The following is an 18,965-nucleotide window of genomic DNA, read 5'->3' on the forward strand; positions in this document are numbered from 1 at the left end:
TATGGGGGTAATTCCAAGTTGATCGCAGCAGGAACTTTGTTAGCAGTTGGGCAAAACCATGGGGGTAATTCCAAGTTGATCGCAGCAGGAACTTTCTTAGCAGTTGGGCAAAACCATGTGCACTGCAGGGGAGGCAGATGTAACATGTGCAGAGAGAGGTAGATTTGGGTGTGGTGTATTCAATCTGAAATCTAAATTGCAGTGTAAAAATAAAGCAGACAGTATTTACCCTGCACAGAAACAAAATAACCTACCCAAATCTAACTCTCTTTGCACATGTTATATCTGCCCCCCCCTGCAGTGCACATGGTTACGCCCAACTGCTAACAAAGTTTCTGCTGCGATCAACTCAGAATTACCCCCTATGTACAATACCAGCGATCTGATCTTTATTAAAAAATAAATAAAGACTGCACTGTAAACCACAACCACCATGTCACAAACCGGATCTCAAAACCCATTTCATGCACTAAGCAATGTCTCTCCATAGCGATTCATCACTCACCTGTACTGTAGGACCCGTTTTCAACTTATAATTTGTATTGTGAAACTGGGACATGGGCACCGCCATCTTGCTCAGAGTCAGCTGACTGTGATACCTCCAGTTCAAGTCCAGCTTTACTGCACATGACTGCTGTTGCCAATCAGCAGCCAGGTCTTCCTATTTAAAGTCCTACAGGTGCATCATCCATTGTCAGTGCAAATTCAGATGTTCCTGTATGTCCACTAGCTGCAGCATGTCCTGCTGCTTTCATGTAAAGTGCTAAAAACACTCCTGTTGTCATAGTACATCGTCTATTCCTGTATACAGCTACAAAGACTCCTGTTGACATAGCACATCTTATATTCCTGTGTACACCTACAGGCATGTCTGCTATTCCTGGGTACAACGACAAGGAATCCTGGTAGCATATGTAATAGGGTCCGAGTTTGCCGGAGGTGTGGGATGCCGGCCGATCGCAGAGGTTTTTTAAAGCGGCAATCATTTACCAGGCAAAACCATGCCTTGCTAATGATTGCTGCTTTAAAAAAACAAAACTCTGGCAAACTCGGACCCTTTTACATATGCCCCCCGTTGTCATAGCATGTCTGCTATTCCAGTGTACAGCTCCAAGTACTCCTATTGTTAAAGTACATCTGCTATTCCTGTGTACATTTTCAAGGACTCCTGTTTTCAGAGCACGTTTGCTATTCCTGTGTACGCTTACAAATATTGTTTCTGCTTAATTTCTTTGTAGAGGAACTTGTTCCGGCCTCCTAGTGTTCTCCGTACACTCTCCAGCTGTATCTACATCTTGAACGCTTTTACGAGTCCAGAATAAAACAAATAGAAATCCTGACACACCAAAAGAATATACATTGACCTTACTTGCAATTTAGGCATTTTATTACATTGCTATAATACTGTGCCCTCCTCAGGCTACACCCAAGGCAGATGCCTCGCTTGCCCCACCCCTGCATGTAATAAAAACAGTCTAGGAATCAGGAACTCCCCTGAACCAAACCCAGACCCAGTATCTCTGGATTCATGAACTTGATAGAGGTGTTTATCATCTCTGGCTTACCTCCTCGTTGATCTTGACATTGCTGCAAATCCCTTTTAATTGGTTGAAAGTATGCTCCCCATTGCTGCAGTTAGAATCGTACTGAATATCCAGGAAGTCTGGCGTAATTCCGTGGTCGAGAATGACTTCAGAGGACAGGTTCTGTGATCAGACCAAACACATGATAAGAAGAAAGAAGAATCTAATTGTTATAATGTAGAGTCTCCTCTGTGACCGCTACATTTATTTATCTCCAGCATTATTGGGCAGCGCATATTGATGTATAGTTGACAAGAATATACAGCTGTGTCAGCAAATCAGCTCTCGTCCTCTTATAATGTGTTTGGCTGACAGACTCCAATTTTAAAGGTTGGTATTATATACATTTCATTTTTTTTAAATTATCATTATTATAGGTTTGGCTGGTTTTTTTTACAACCTGCAGGTAACAATTGCTGACATCGAGAGGTGTAGTCAGCCATTAAAACCGCTAAATGCACAACAATATGTCAAAATGTACAATATCAATTTTACACATGACCGGCGGAGGGATGTAATGAAGTTCGAGACCGCCGGAGGTGTGGGTTTCCCTGCACCCATGTTTTACATTTTTACCTCTCCGGAGTCCCACGGCAGCGACAGTGACTCTGGCCGTGGCGGCCATTTTCCCAGCATTTTGCTCATGCGCAGTCGGGAGAATAGTCGGGAAAATTGTCGCTGCACTGTTTTCCCAGAGACCTATGCACCACCACCACTGTCACAGCCACTGCCTGCTAGAGAGGCGGGAGCCCAAATGGAGACGGAACAAATGTGTGGTCCGCCCCGCTCTACCTTGGGATAGCTGACGCAATGATGAAAAGCAGTCACCATGGTACCCTGTGGCTGGGGGTACATAAGAAAAACACAATATCTGGAGGCATACATAAGGTTTCATATTCACTTTTCATATTATTTGGCCAGTACGGATGGTGTAATGGTTAGCATTGCTTCCTCACAGCACTGAGCTGTGTGGAGTTTGTATATTCTCCCCGTACTTGAGTGGGTTTCCTTCGTGTGCTCTGGTTTCCTCCCACAATCCAAAAATGTAGTGGTAGGTAAATTAACCCTAGTGTGAATGTGTGTGCGTGTACATGTGGTAGGGCAGAGGTTCTCAAACTCGGTCCTCAGGACCCCACACGGTGCATGTTTTGCAGGTCTCCTCACAGAATCACAAGTGAAATAATGAGCTCCACCTGTGGGCCTTTTAAAATGTGTCAGTGAGCAATTAATACACCTGTGCACCTGCTGGGTTACCTGCAAAACATGCACTGTGTGGGGTCCTGAGGACCGAGTTTGAGAACCTGTGTGGTAGGGAATATCAAGCCTAATTCAGACCAGATCGCTGGGCTGCTAAAATTGTTGTCCTGTGTTTAGATAGTCGCCGCCCAAGGAGAGTGCATATTCGCCATGCAAGTGTGCGATCGCATGTGTACGCTGAGCTGCAAAAAATCCCTCAGTCAGCGGACAGCTGCAAATCCGTTCGCACCTCACTCACCAGTGAATGGTTTATTATACCAGAGGTTCTCAAACTCGGTCCTCGGGGGCACACACAGTGCATGTTTTGCAGGTCTCCTCACAGAATCGCAAGTGAAATAATTTGCTCCACCTGTGGACCTTTTAAAATGTGTCAGTGAGTAATTAATACACCTGTGCACCTGCTGGGTTACCTGCAAAACATGCACTGTGTGGGGTCCTGAGGACCGAGTTTGAGAACCTCTGGTTTATTATACCAGTGTGTGCGCAGCTCAGGACTTACTCCTACGGTGCGATGAGAACATTCTGATCGGAGCCGGAGCTGACGTCACATACCCTCCCTGAAAACATTTGGGGGTCTATTCATGAAGCAGTGAAAAGAGTGGAGAAGTGAGCCTGTGGAGAAGTTGCACATGGCAACCAATCAGCTTCTCCGTACAATTGTATTGTATGCAAATGATAAATGTTACCTCAATGCTGATTGGTTGCCATGGGCAACTTCTCCACTGGCTCACTTCTCCACACTTTTCACTGCTTCATGAATAAACCCCTTGGGAACGCCTGTGTTTTCCCTGACACTCCCAGAAAACGGTCAGTTACCCCCCACAAATGGTCTCCTCCTGTTAATCAGCAAGCAAATGACTGTGCGATTTCACACCATCCTGTCTCTGACCGCCGATGGCTGCTGTTGTTTGCCGACGGATGTGCGCATTGCAGTGCATACGCATGCACAGTTAATCACCGATAGCTCGCTGTGCAAAAACGCTGCGGAATATGTGTGCGCTATATAAATAACTGGTAATATTCAAAACTTATTGAAAATAATCAGTATTCCATACACTTTTTGATTATGTAGTAAAATTCTGAATAGTATTTACCATGCCTTTTATGTTAACCTGAGAGGTCTTTTGCCTCACCCTGTATAAGAACTGGTTCTCTGGGGGGTCACGTACAGTATGTGTGGTTGAATTAGCGTGCTTTTTACCTGATAAGCCTCTGTAATCAACTGGACAACATTGCTTGAATCATCAGACAATCCACCAACCACGGATTTAGGAATTAATTTACTGAGATCCTGTAAAGTAAATACAATATTTCTGAAGTAAAGATTGGCATGATCAGAGCTATCACCAAGCTAAATACTACTAATATAGGGTAGAGATGAGCGGGTTCGGTTTCTCTGAATCCGAACCCGCCCGAACTTCATGTTTTTTTTCACGGGTCCGAGCGACTCGGATCTTCCCGCCTTGCTCGGTTAACCCGAGCGCGCCCGAACGTCATCATGACGCTGTCGGATTCTCGCGAGGCTCGGATTCTATCGCGAGACTCGGATTCTATATAAGGAGCCGCGCGTCGCCGCCATTTTCACACGTGCATTGAGATTGATAGGGAGAGGACGTGGCTGGCGTCCTCTCCATTTAGATTAGGGTTGAGAGAGAGAGAGAGAGAGAGATTGACCTGAGGCTGTGATACTGTAGAAGAGAGTGCAGAGTTTAGTGACTGACGACCACAGTGACCACCAGACAGTGCAGTTGTTTGTTTTATTTAATATATCCGTTCTCTGCCTGAAAAAAACGATACACACAGTGACTCAGTCACATACCATATCTGTGTGCACTGCTCAGCCCAGTGTGCTGCATCAATATATATATATATCTGACTGTGCTCAGCTCACACAGCTTATAATTGTGGGGGAGACTGGGGAGCACTGCAGTGCCAGTTATAGGTTATAGCAGGAGCCAGGAGTACATAATATTATATTAAAATTAAACAGTGCACACTTTTGCTGCAGGAGTGCCACTGCCAGTGTGACTAGTGACCAGTGACCTGACCACCAGTATATATAATATTAGTAGTATACTATCTCTTTATCAACCAGTCTATATTAGCAGCAGACACAGTACAGTGCGGTAGTTCACGGCTGTGGCTACCTCTGTGTCGGCACTCGGCAGCCCGTCCATAATTGTATATACCACCTAACCGTGGTTTTTTATTCTTTCTTTATACATACATACTAGTTACGAGTATACTATCTCTTTATCAACCAGTCTATATATTAGCAGCAGACACAGTACAGTGCGGTAGTTCACGGCTGTGGCTACCTCTGTGTCAGCACTCGGCAGCCCGTCCATAATTGTATATACCACCTAACCGTGGTTTTTTTTTTTTTTCTTTATACATACATACTAGTTACGAGTATACTATCTCTTTATCAACCAGTCTATATATTAGCAGCAGACACAGTACAGTGCGGTAGTTCACGGCTGTGGCTACCTCTGTGTCGGCACTCGGCAGCCCGTCCATAATTGTATATACCACCTAACCGTGGTTTTTTTTTCTTTCTTTATACATACATACTAGTTACGAGTATACTATCTCTTTATCAACCAGTCTATATATTAGCAGCAGACACAGTACAGTGCGGTAGTTCACGGCTGTGGCTACCTCTGTGTCGGCACTCGGCAGCCCGTCCATAATTGTATATACCACCTAACCGTGGTTTTTTTTTCTTTCTTTATACATACATACTAGTTACGAGTATACTATCTCTTTATCAACCAGTCTATATATTAGCAGCAGACACAGTACAGTGCGGTAGTTCACGGCTGTGGCTACCTCTGTGTCGGCACTCGGCAGCCCGTCCATAATTGTATATACCACCTAACCGTGGTTTTTTTTTCTTTCTTTATACATACATACTAGTTACGAGTATACTATCTCTTTATCAACCAGTCTATATATTAGCAGCAGACACAGTACAGTGCGGTAGTTCACGGCTGTGGCTACCTCTGTGTCGGCACTCGGCAGCCCGTCCATAATTGTATATACCACCTAACCGTGGTTTTTTTTTCTTTCTTTATACATACATACTAGTTACGAGTATACTATCTCTTTATCAACCAGTCTATATTAGCAGCAGACACAGTACAGTGCGGTAGTTCACGGCTGTGGCTACCTCTGTGTCGGCACTCGGCAGCCCGTCCATAATTGTATATACCACCTAACCGTGGTTTTTTTTTCTTTCTTTATACATACATACTAGTTACGAGTATACTATCTCTTTATCAACCAGTCTATATATTAGCAGCAGACACAGTACAGTGCGGTAGTTCACGGCTGTGGCTACCTCTGTGTCGGCACTCGGCAGCCCGTCCATAATTGTATATACCACCTAACCGTGGTTTTTTTTTCTTTCTTTATACATACATACTAGTTATGAGTATACTATCTCTTTATCAACCAGTCTATATATTAGCAGCAGACACAGTACAGTGCGGTAGTTCACGGCTGTGGCTACCTCTGTGTCGGCACTCGGCAGCCCGTCCATAATTGTATATACCACCTAACCGTGGTTTTTTTTTCTTTCTTTATACATACATACTAGTTACGAGTATACTATCTCTTTATCAACCAGTCTATATATTAGCAGCAGACACAGTACAGTGCGGTAGTTCACGGCTGTGGCTACCTCTGTGTCGGCACTCGGCAGCCCGTCCATAATTGTATATACCACCTAACCGTGGTTTTTTTTTCTTTCTTTATAGTCATACTAGTTACGAGTATACTATCTCTTTATCAACCAGTCTATATTAGCAGCAGACACAGTACAGTGCGGTAGTTCACGGCTGTGGCTACCTCTGTGTCGGCACTCGGCAGCCCGTCCATAATTGTATATACCACCTAACCGTGGTTTTTTTTTCTTTCTTTATACATACATACTAGTTACGAGTATACTATCTCTTTATCAACCAGTCTATATTAGCAGCAGACACAGTACAGTGCGGTAGTTCACGGCTGTGGCTACCTCTGTGTCGGCACTCGGCAGCCCGTCCATAATTGTATATACCACCTAACCGTGGTTTTTTTTTCTTTCTTTATACATACATACTAGTTACGAGTATACTATCTCTTTATCAACCAGTCTATATATTAGCAGCAGACACAGTACAGTGCGGTAGTTCATGGCTGTGGCTACCTCTGTGTCGGCACTCGGCAGCCCGTCCATAATTGTATATACCACCTAACCGTGGTTTTTTTTTCTTTCTTTATACATACATACTAGTTACGAGTATACTATCTCTTTATCAACCAGTCTATATATTAGCAGCAGACACAGTACAGTGCGGTAGTTCACGGCTGTGGCTACCTCTGTGTCGGCACTCGGCAGCCCGTCCATAATTGTATATACCACCTAACCGTGGTTTTTTTTTCTTTCTTTATACATACATACTAGTTACGAGTATACTATCTCTTTATCAACCAGTCTATATATTAGCAGCAGACACAGTACAGTGCGGTAGTTCACGGCTGTGGCTACCTCTGTGTCGGCACTCGGCAGCCCGTCCATAATTGTATATACCACCTAACCGTGGTTTTTTTTTCTTTCTTTATAGTCATACTAGTTAAGAGTATACTATCTCTTTATCAACCAGTCTATATTAGCAGCAGACACAGTACAGTGCGGTAGTTCACGGCTGTGGCTACCTCTGTGTCGGCACTCGGCAGCCCGTCCATAATTGTATATACCACCTAACCGTGGTTTTTTTTTCTTTCTTTATACATACATACTAGTTACGAGTATACTATCTCTTTATCAACCAGTCTATATTAGCAGCAGACACAGTACAGTGCGGTAGTTCACGGCTGTGGCTACCTCTGTGTCGGCACTCGGCAGCCCGTCCATAATTGTATATACCACCTAACCGTGGTTTTTTTTTCTTTCTTTATACATACATACTAGTTACGAGTATACTATCTCTTTATTAACCAGTCTATATATTAGCAGCAGACACAGTACAGTGCGGTAGTTCACGGCTGTGGCTACCTCTGTGTCGGCACTCGGCAGCCCGTCCATAATTGTATATACCACCTAACCGTGGTTTTTTTTTCTTTCTTTATACATACATACTAGTTACGAGTATACTATCTCTTTATCAACCAGTCTATATATTAGCAGCAGACACAGTACAGTGCGGTAGTTCACGGCTGTGGCTACCTCTGTGTCGGCACTCGGCAGCCCGTCCATAATTGTATATACCACCTAACCGTGGTTTTTTTTTCTTTCTTTATACATACATACTAGTTACGAGTATACTATCTCTTTATCAACCAGTCTATATATTAGCAGCAGACGCAGTACAGTGCGGTAGTTCACGGCTGTGGCTACCTCTGTGTCGGCACTCGGCAGGCAGTCCGTCCATAATTGTATACCACCTAACCGTGGTTTTTTTTTCTTTCTTCTTTATACATACATAGTTACATAGACATCTCTTTATCAACCAGTCTATATTAGCAGCAGACACAGTACAGTACGGTAGTTCACGGCTGTGGCTACCTCTGTGTCTGCACTCGGCAGGCAGTCCATAATTGTATACTAGTATCCATCTCCATTGTTTACCTGAGGTGCCTTTTAGTTGTGCCTATTAAAATATGGAGAACAAAAATGTTGAGGTTCCAAAATTAGGGAAAGATCAAGATCCACTTCCACCTCGTGCTGAAGCTGCTGCCACTAGTCATGGCCGAGACGATGAAATGCCAGCAACGTCGTCTGCCAAGGCCGATGCCCAATGTCATAGTACAGAGCATGTCAAATCCAAAACACCAAATATCAGAAAAAAAAGGACTCCAAAACCTAAAATAAAATTGTCGGAGGAGAAGCGTAAACTTGCCAATATGCCATTTACGACACGGAGTGGCAAGGAACGGCTGAGGCCCTGGCCTATGTTCATGGCTAGTGGTTCAGCTTCACATGAGGATGGAAGCACTCAGCCTCTCGCTAGAAAAATGAAAAGACTCAAGCTGGCAAAAGCAGCACAGCAAAGAACTGTGCATTCTTCGAAATCCCAAATCCACAAGGAGAGTCCAATTGTGTCGGTTGCGATGCCTGACCTTCCCAACACTGGACGTGAAGAGCATGCGCCTTCCACCATTTGCACGCCCCCTGCAAGTGCTGGAAGGAGCACCCGCAGTCCAGTTCCTGATAGTCAGATTGAAGATGTCAGTGTTGAAGTACACCAGGATGAGGAGGATATGGGTGTTGCTGGCGCTGGGGAGGAAATTGACCAGGAGGATTCTGATGGTGAGGTGGTTTGTTTAAGTCAGGCACCCGGGGAGACACCTGTTGTCTGTGGGAGGAATATGGCCGTTGACATGCCAGGTGAAAATACCAAAAAAATCAGCTCTTCGGTGTGGAGGTATTTCACCAGAAATGCGGACAACAGGTGTCAAGCCGTGTGTTCCCTTTGTCAAGCTGTAATAAGTAGGGGTAAGGACGTTAACCACCTCGGAACATCCTCCCTTATACGTCACCTGCAGCGCATTCATAATAAGTCAGTGACAAGTTCAAAAACTTTGGGTGACAGCGGAAGCAGTCCACTGACCAGTAAATCCCTTCCTCTTGTAACCAAGCTCACGCAAACCACCCCACCAACTCCCTCAGTGTCAATTTCCTCCTTCCCCAGGAATGCCAATAGTCCTGCAGGCCATGTCACTGGCAATTCTGACGAGTCCTCTCCTGCCTGGGATTCCTCCGATGCATCCTTGCGTGTAACGCCTACTGCTGCTGGCGCTGCTGTTGTTGCCGCTGGGAGTCGATGGTCATCCCAGAGGGGAAGTCGTAAGCCCACTTGTACTACTTCCAGTAAGCAATTGACTGTTCAACAGTCCTTTGCGAGGAAGATGAAATATCACAGCAGTCATCCTACTGCAAAGCGGATAACTGAGGCCTTGGCATCCTGGGTGGTGAGAAACGTGGTTCCGGTATCCATCATTACTGCAGAGCCAACTAGAGACTTGTTGGAGGTAGTGTGTCCCCGGTACCAAATACCATCTAGGTTCCATTTCTCTAGGCAGGCGATACCGAAAATGTACACAGACCTCAGAAAAAGAGTCACCAGTGTCCTAAAAAATGCAGCTGTACCCAATGTCCACTTAACCACGGACATGTGGACAAGTGGAGCAGGGCAGGGTCAGGACTATATGACTGTGACAGCCCACTGGGTAGATGTATGGACTCCCGCCGCAAGAACAGCAGCGGCGGCACCAGTAGCAGCATCTCGCAAACGCCAACTCTTTCCTAGGCAGGCTACGCTTTGTATCACCGGTTTCCAGAATACGCACACAGCTGAAAACCTCTTACGGCAACTGAGGAAGATCATCGCGGAATGGCTTACCCCAATTGGACTCTCCTGTGGATTTGTGGCATCGGACAACGCCAGCAATATTGTGTGTGCATTAAATATGGGCAAATTCCAGCACGTCCCATGTTTTGCACATACCTTGAATTTGGTGGTGCAGAATTTTTTAAAAAACGACAGGGGCGTGCAAGAGATGCTGTCGGTGGCCAGAAGAATTGCGGGACACTTTCGGCGTACAGGCACCACGTACAGAAGACTGGAGCACCACCAAAAACTACTGAACCTGCCCTGCCATCATCTGAAGCAAGAAGTGGTAACGAGGTGGAATTCAACCCTCTATATGCTTCAGAGGTTGGAGGAGCAGCAAAAGGCCATTCAAGCCTATACAATTGAGCACGATATAGTAGGTGGAATGCACCTGTCTCAAGCGCAGTGGAGAATGATTTCAACGTTGTGCAAGGTTCTGATGCCCTTTGAACTTGCCACACGTGAAGTCAGTTCAGACACTGCCAGCCTGAGTCAGGTCATTCCCCTCATCAGGCTTTTGCAGAAGAAGCTGGAGACATTGAAGGAGGAGCTAACACGGAGCGATTCCGCTAGGCATGTGGGACTTGTGGATGGAGCCCTTAATTCGCTTAACAAGGATTCACGGGTGGTCAATCTGTTGAAATCAGAGCACTACATTTTGGCCACCGTGCTCGATCCTAGATTTAAAGCCTACCTTGGATCTCTCTTTCCGGCAGACACAAGTCTGCTGGGGTTGAAAGACCTGCTGGTGACAAAATTGTCAAGTCAAGCGGAACGCGACTTGTCAACATCTCCTCCTTCACATTCTCCCGCAACTGGGGGTGCGAGGAAAAGGCTCAGAATTCCGAGCCCACCCGCTGGCGGTGATGCAGGGCAGTCTGGAGCGACTGCTGATGCTGACATCTGGTCCGGACTGAAGGACCTGACAACGATTACGGACATGTCGTCTACTGTCACTGCATATGATTCTCTCAACATTGATAGAATGGTGGAGGATTATATGAGTGACCGCATCCAAGTAGGCACGTCACACAGTCCGTACTTATACTGGCAGGAAAAAGAGGCAATTTGGAGGCCCTTGCACAAACTGGCTTTATTCTACCTAAGTTGCCCTCCCACAAGTGTGTACTCCGAAAGAGTGTTTAGTGCCGCCGCTCACCTTGTCAGCAATCGGCGTACGAGGTTACATCCAGAAAATGTGGAGAAGATGATGTTCATTAAAATGAATTATAATCAATTCCTCCGCGGAGACATTGACCAGCAGCAATTGCCTCCACAAAGTACACAGGGAGCTGAGATGGTGGATTCCAGTGGGGACGAATTGATAATCTGTGAGGAGGGGGATGTACACGGTGATATATCGGAGGGTGATGATGAGGTGGACATATTGCCTCTGTAGAGCCAGTTTGTGCAAGGAGAGATTAATTGCTTCTTTTTTGGGGGGGGTCCAAACCAACCCGTCATATCAGTCACAGTCGTGTGGCAGACCCTGTCACTGAAATGATGGGTTGGTTAAAGTGTGCATGTCCTGTTTTGTTTATACAACATAAGGGTGGGTGGGAGGGCCCAAGGACAATTCCATCTTGCACCTCTTTTTTCTTTTCTTTTTCTTTGCATCATGTGCTGATTGGGGAGGGTTTTTTGGAAGGGACATCCTGCGTGACACTGCAGTGCCACTCCTAAATGGGCCCGGTGTTTGTGTCGGCCACTAGGGTCGCTAATCTTACTCACACAGTCAGCTACCTCATTGCGCCTCTTTTTTTCTTTGCGTCATGTGCTGTTTGGGGAGGGTTTTTTGGAAGGGACATCCTGCGTGACACTGCAGTGCCACTCCTAGATGGGCCCGGTGTTTGTGTCGGCCACTAGGGTCGCTAATCTTACTCACACAGCTACCTCATTGCGCCTCTTTTTTTCTTTGCGTCATGTGCTGTTTGGGGAGGGTTTATTGGAAGGGACATCCTGCGTGACACTGCAGTGCCACTCCTAGATGGGCCCGGTGTTTGTGTCGGCCACTAGGGTCGCTAATCTTACTCACACAGCTACCTCATTGCGCCTCTTTTTTTCTTTGCGTCATGTGCTGTTTGGGGAGGGTTTTTTGGAAGGGCCATCCTGCGTGACACTGCAGTGCCACTCCTAGATGGGCCCGGTGTTTGTGTCGGCCACTAGGGTCGCTAATCTTACTCACACAGCTACCTCATTGCGCCTCTTTTTTTCTTTGCGTCATGTGCTGTTTGGGGAGGGTTTTTTGGAAGGGACATCCTGCGTGACACTGCAGTGCCACTCCTAGATGGGCCCGGTGTTTGTGTCGGCCACTAGGGTCGCTTATCTTACTCACACAGCGACCTCGGTGCAAATTTTAGGACTAAAAATAATATTGTGAGGTGTGAGGTATTCAGAATAGACTGAAAATGAGTGTAAATTATGGTTTTTGAGGTTAATAATACTTTGGGATCAAAATGACCCCCAAATTCTATGATTTAAGCTGTTTTTTAGTGTTTTTTGAAAAAAACACCCGAATCCAAAACACACCCGAATCCGACAAAAAAAATTCGGTGAGGTTTTGCCAAAACGCGTTCGAACCCAAAACACGGCCGCGGAACCGAACCCAAAACCAAAACACAAAACCCGAAAAATTTCAGGCGCTCATCTCTAATATAGGGGGACATTTACTAAGCAGTGATAAGAGAGGAAAAGTGAGCCAGTGGAGAAGTTGCCCATGGCAACCAATCAGCACTGAAGTAACATCTATAATTTCCATACTACAAAATGATACAGAGCTGCTGATTGGTTGATGGGGCAACTTCTCCACTGGCTCACTTCTCCGCTCTTATCACTGCTTAGTAAATGTCCCCCATAGACTGTTGCATGAACAAACGGTCGTCATTTATAATTAACTTCTGCCATGTGGAGCTGCATCCGCTCACTCCATAAAACAACTTGATGCATAAGACGGGTTGGGTACGGCACCCCGATGGTCAGAATTCCAACGGTCAGCGGGATCACTACAGTGAAAATGCTGGCAATTTTTGGTAAGTATTCTAAGGCTATCCCTGACCCCAACCCTAACCCACCCTTGCGGTATCCTAACCCTAACCGCCCTTCCTGCTGCCTCATCCTACCTGCCCCCTCCCCCGCATCTTACCCATAATCCTCCCCTCCTGCAGCCTCAACCTAACCCTAATTCTTACCGTTTTAAGTTGTCGTCATTTTGACCCATCAGGATCCCGCCACCTGTATTGTGAGAGGTGGTATACCGACTACATCCCCATAAGACACCTGCTTGGATTTCATCATTATAGATAAGACTATTCAACTTATTTTCCTGCATGAGCAAGGTGTAAGGGTGGCACCAGCAGCAGCGCCAAGATGGGAGGAGGGCAGTCTAGGGCCTGGGTCTGGGCTTGGGATGGACTTCGTTAAATCCAGCATAGAATGGTTGCCAGGCTTCTGACATCTAATCACGCTATGCGATGGCTACTAGCCATTGCATCGCAACCATTTGATGGTATAACCATTGATGATTTTAATATGTGCATGCGCAGAACCATTCAGAGCTTAGAGCATGTGCACACTAGCTGAGCTGTGGGCACCACTGTCGGGTATCTGCAGCTGCACAAAAGTAGCCAGCCATGAGATGGGCATCGGAGACCTGCATCAGATGGCTGTCAACCATCAAATACCTGCAATTCGATGGAAAACCTACAACCATCTATTTGTGAACATCGATGGTTGCTAACCATTGGCTTCTGATGTCCATCCCTAGTCTGGGTCATGCAGCTGCCTGGCGCTCTGACCCGTCCTGCAGTCATGCTGCTCTCTCCTGCACTCAAGCAGCTATGCAACAGTCAGTGTGAGGGTGTGTGTGTGTGTGTGTGTGTGTGTGTGTGTGTGTGTGTGTGTGTGCGCGCGCCTATGGGCGCTGTGTCTAAAGTTGCGCCACTGTTTTTTTCTGTTATTTTTCGGACGTACAGAAACAGATCCCTGTGGAGAAACCACCTCACAGAAGTGTCTATTTGGCTTGAAATGCATTCTATCTTGTAATAATCTATGTTTAGTACTTTGTGATGTTTAAAATATACGTATAATGATCCAGAGCTATTGTGTCTGGAAAATTTGTGGCAAAAGCACTTCCTATTTATCTAGAGTGATTCCCAAGCAGTGGTAATAAGCGATAGAAGGGCGTCTGTGATTGGCTGTTAGGAACCAGTCGTTGTTCCCCGTCCTCCTTTGCAATGCCCTATCAGGGATCGGGTACCCAGTGACTACAGGAGGAGGCACAGATGTTGGAATGCTACTGGATGGACTATCAGGCACTGCTAGGATACTACAGTGCTGCTGCAAAGTTTCGTTAAAAAATAAACTGTTGGTCCTCACATACAGAGGCCAGACCCGGTGAGACCCTACATTGCCTAGCGATCCTGCAAATCCCCGGACAAATGTAAAGAGAAGGTTTTATAGCAAGTGTCCCTGTTATACTCTTTCTTTTACATGAATGTTGGTGATGGTGGTGGCGTGAAAGGGGGGAGGGTCAGAGGTCAGAGATAGTACGCGAGGAGCTACTGAATTAGAAACTGAATGCAAGGAAACAGGTATGGCCTATAGATAAGGACTTGCTTCCTGCCTGACATCGCAGAACTCCGTCCTGACTTCCTGCCATTGCTGAAACTGATGAGCTGGTGGAAAAATAAACGTTTTATGCAGTATAAATGCACAGTTCAGCCATCTGTACATATACAGATTCTGTATTAGCTGTCGGTTCCTAAATACAGGGGCGGCCCATGATTTTTTTTTTTAGAGATGTGCAGTTCGGTTTTCCTGAAATACAAACACACACGGGACTTAGGGGTTCCGCGGCGAACCGAGTCCCAGTTCGGAATTGCTTTGGGATTCTGAGTGGAATGAGTACTAGCTCGGGTCTGTTGGCAGCTCGGAACATGTATTTTAAAAAAAATATTTTTATCAATGTTTATCAATTTTTAAAAAAAATCAATTTTAAAGGAATACAAAACCTAACCAAAAACCAGATCTGAACCAGAACACTTGAGGGCGATTTTGCCAAAACCAAAACACGATGATGAATTAGAACCAAACCCAAAACACGAGGGTCAGTGTACATCTCCAGTTTTTGTTATATTTGTCCCAGGAAATGTCCTTATTTCAATACTCAGCAGCTGCACAATCCAATTCCTATTATTGTGTACTGAATGCAGCTCCAACCATCTATTATTCTCTGGCCTCTATTATTTCATATTTATCAAAGAGAAATATATATTTTCAAAAAACACATTGTACCTACATTGAGTGATCATTCAAGTGATAACTTATGGGTAAATGACTAAGGGGTGTAGTCACTGTATTTACTAAGCCTTGGATGGAGATAAAGTGGAGCGGAGATAAAGTCCCAACCAAACAGCTCCCACTACTCATACTATATGCTGGTGATAAATACACCATGCATTGAAGTTTCTAAGGGGTCTATGTAATAAGACGAGAGATATAAAGTGGACACAGATACAGTACCAGCCAATCAGCTGCTATCATTTTTCAAACACATCCTGTGACATGGCAGCTAGGAGCTGATTGGCTGGTAATTTATCTCTCTCCACTTTATCTCCATCCAAGGCTTAGCAAATAGAAATACAAAGCCCTCACCCACTCCTCTCCCATCTACATCTCTGACGTTATCTCCCTTTACATTCCCACCCGTCCTCTCCGCTCTGCTAATGCACGACGACCTTCCTGCCTACGGATCACCTCCTCCCACTCCTACCTCCAAGATTTTTCACGTGCCGCACCACTTCTCTGGAATTCCCTACCTCTCCCCCTCAGACTCTCCACCTCTCTACAAAACTTCAAACGGGCTCTCAAGACGCACTTCTTCACCAAACCCAGCCAAATCTCATCCTAACCCTCTGTTCTACACTCTCCATGTACTCCATCTGTGTCACCCCTGTCTGTCTACCCCTCCCCTCTAGAATGTAAGCTCTCACGAGCAGGGCCCTCTTCCCTCATGTGCTTATCCTTTCTTACTTTAATAATCTTCAACTGCATCAAATCCATCAGTCTTCTGCCACCTGATACTTATTCCAGTGTCATCTGCTGATGTAACTATGTGTATTTACCCTGTACTTGTCCTATACTGTCATCAACCGTAAGTTGCTGTTTTCCTGTTTGATTATTCATGTACTCTGTAATTGGGCGCTGCGGAACCCTTGTGGCGCCATATAAATAAAGGATAATAATAATAATAATAATAATAGAACCCTAAGTCTGATACGTCAGCATTCATAGTTCGCCAGTCCAGGCAGCAAAGTCAGACCAATAGAAGCCCCGCCCCCACAGTAGCACCGAGAGGGGGGAAAAAGGTACAAATTATCCGGGACCAGGCTGCCGGAGTGGCCCAAGTCCACTAACCCCCCCCCCCCCAGTGTATACCTGTGCTGGCGTCATCCTCCTGGTAATATCTTCAAGAAGATGGCAAGATAGAAAGCAAGACTCTGTGGCACTCTAGTGACCAGTGTCATCTTCCCAAATATCACTGGGGGAATGGTGCTGGCTGGGGAGGAGAGAGCCGCTTCCGGATCAAGTAAGGTAGGAAGAGGGGTGCAATCCACTGCGCCCCCTTGACCCCCCCCCCCTCCCCCCCGTGTGTTAAAATGGCACCCTCTTTATATTAAAGGGCATAGTAATGTCCACTATATTCAGCCACGCCCCTGCCCCTTTACCAGGGCCCAGCATGGCTCTCGACGGCCTTGAATTACATTATACTGCACAGGACTATGGTGTATGGTCTACAGGGCATGGCTGTTATTAATCTGGTACATTACCATGCATGCACTAGCAGTATTTACTACATATATTTATCCAGGGGCCAAGACCATGCACTCTCTAATGGTTAGCCAAACCTCTGTGGCTGGCCACACCCCTCTGAAGACTGGACACACCCTAAACATGGGCCCTTACCATTGCATCCCCCCAGTGGGCCCTTCATGCCCCAGTCTGACACTGTTTGGATGTATGGTTGAGGTACTATGCTCAGGAATATATAAACTGCCCCCCTCCTCCCTATATTTTCTAGATTAAAAGAAAAAAGAAAAAAAAGCAATGTAACTATTATAACGTATAATGGAACTATCTGCAGCTGTACAGGCCTGCCCTCCCCCTGCATGTGTTACATTACATTCTCATACCTGGTACGTTTTAACCATATTGGATGTGACTGCAAACACAACCTGGATGTTATTTTGCGAGAGTTTCTGGGCCAGTTGCCCGACTGATGGGTAATCCTGAAAAAAACAAAAAAAGACAAAAATTCCACTTGAAAAAGAAGCAAAAAAACAAAACCATAAAGTACAATTTTAGATTATTGCTGGTAAATTAAATGTCTGTGCGATGAGTATACTGTAAGCGCACCTACTGGTGATACTGAGTGGAGGCCGAGACAATTTGGGGGGTGTTAATCAGGGATCGCATATTCAATGCGATCTGGGCAGGATCTGTACTGCTGTACTGTAGGTCCTCTTACTACTGGCGTATCTAATGGGTGCAGTGGTGCGGTGCACACAGGCCCCTGAGTACAGAGGGGGGTCCCCACCGCACACACTGCACCCATTTTCTAAATACTCACCCCTCCGGAGTACCGCGCCAACGCCCGCGTCGGTGTTAAAAGTCTGTGAAAATGGCGCAGCAGCCATTTTCATGGAGTTCTGCGCATGCGCACTACAAAAATCACTGGGAAAATGCCCACCGCGCCATTTTCCCGGAGATCTGCGCATGCGCAGTGAAGTCTGAGCGCTCTAGTGCTCAGACTCTTAGCACTCCCGGCAGAGAGGAGGAGGCCCGAATGGAGGAGGCTGCACCCAGGCCTCCTCCTCTCTTAAAGCACCCCTGCCTCTTACTACTGTCACCTCCTCAGGAGGGCAACGGCAGAGGTGATAGATTGCTTTAAATAAAACAAGTCTTTCTTTGCAAATTATATTTAAAAAAAAAATTCTCTCTTAAAAATATATATTTTTTCAACTTTCTTCGTTTTTTCTTTTTAATAATCTGCTACTGGAAACCTCGAGGCGGGCATCACACAGAGACCACCAGGACTGAGGCAAACCATTAAGAACGTTTAATGGTAAATTGCAGCAAGACAACATTTTCTACTTGCTGCAATGTGTTGATCGAAAATCTTTACAATGGCTGCATACTTACATATAGACCCCATAGTCCCTCTCCACAGTCAGTACAAGTGTGATGATATCCTTAAAGCTAGACTGTAAATAATCTGTTTATGATTGATCCATTGGTTTCTGCTACAGGGCACTGGCATAGCTCTCATCGGTGTATGGCTATGTACATATGGGCAGGGCCGTAACTAGACTTTTTGGTGCCCTGTGCCAGAGTGAGAATTGCCCCCCCCCCCATCCCCCATTTTTTCAATAGGGATATAAGGCGCATCATCCCAGAGAAAGCCCATGCCATGATGTCCCTTCCACATGCGTGTACTTAACGTGAAAGCTATTCAGTTACAATAGCCTTTATTAAATAAGACATTTCAATATACTGCCATACCCAGAATTAGTTAGAATTCTCTATCTTAGAATTATCAACATTTCTATACAAGGGCAGATAGCTCAATGAATAGAGCGTCTGACTGCAATGGCACAGGCAATGGGTTCGAAACCCGTGTATGTCAGCATCTTGAAATGTAATAAATTACAGTGTGACTGAATAATTAATAAATCCCAAGTTGAGTTGA

At 45.6% G+C, this 18,965-nt stretch overlaps 1 protein-coding gene across 2 annotated transcripts in view; it reads right to left on the reverse strand.

Moving 5' to 3' along the window:
• ITGB2 (integrin subunit beta 2) overlaps window positions 1–18,965 on the reverse strand; it is a 146,120-nt gene that overhangs the window by 51,423 nt on the left and 75,732 nt on the right. For both annotated transcript variants that reach the window (XM_063933084.1, XM_063933083.1), the window contains exons 8-10: window positions 17,410–17,505; window positions 4,042–4,131; window positions 1,566–1,706 (exon numbers count right to left, since the gene is read on the reverse strand). In XM_063933084.1, the coding sequence (XP_063789154.1) occupies window positions 1,566–1,706; window positions 4,042–4,131; window positions 17,410–17,505 (327 nt within the window). The remainder of the gene's footprint in view (window positions 1–1,565; window positions 1,707–4,041; window positions 4,132–17,409; window positions 17,506–18,965) is intronic.

Source organism: Pseudophryne corroboree, chromosome 7 (genome assembly GCF_028390025.1).
Source record: "Pseudophryne corroboree isolate aPseCor3 chromosome 7, aPseCor3.hap2, whole genome shotgun sequence".
Lineage (NCBI taxonomy): Eukaryota > Metazoa > Chordata > Amphibia > Anura > Myobatrachidae > Pseudophryne > Pseudophryne corroboree.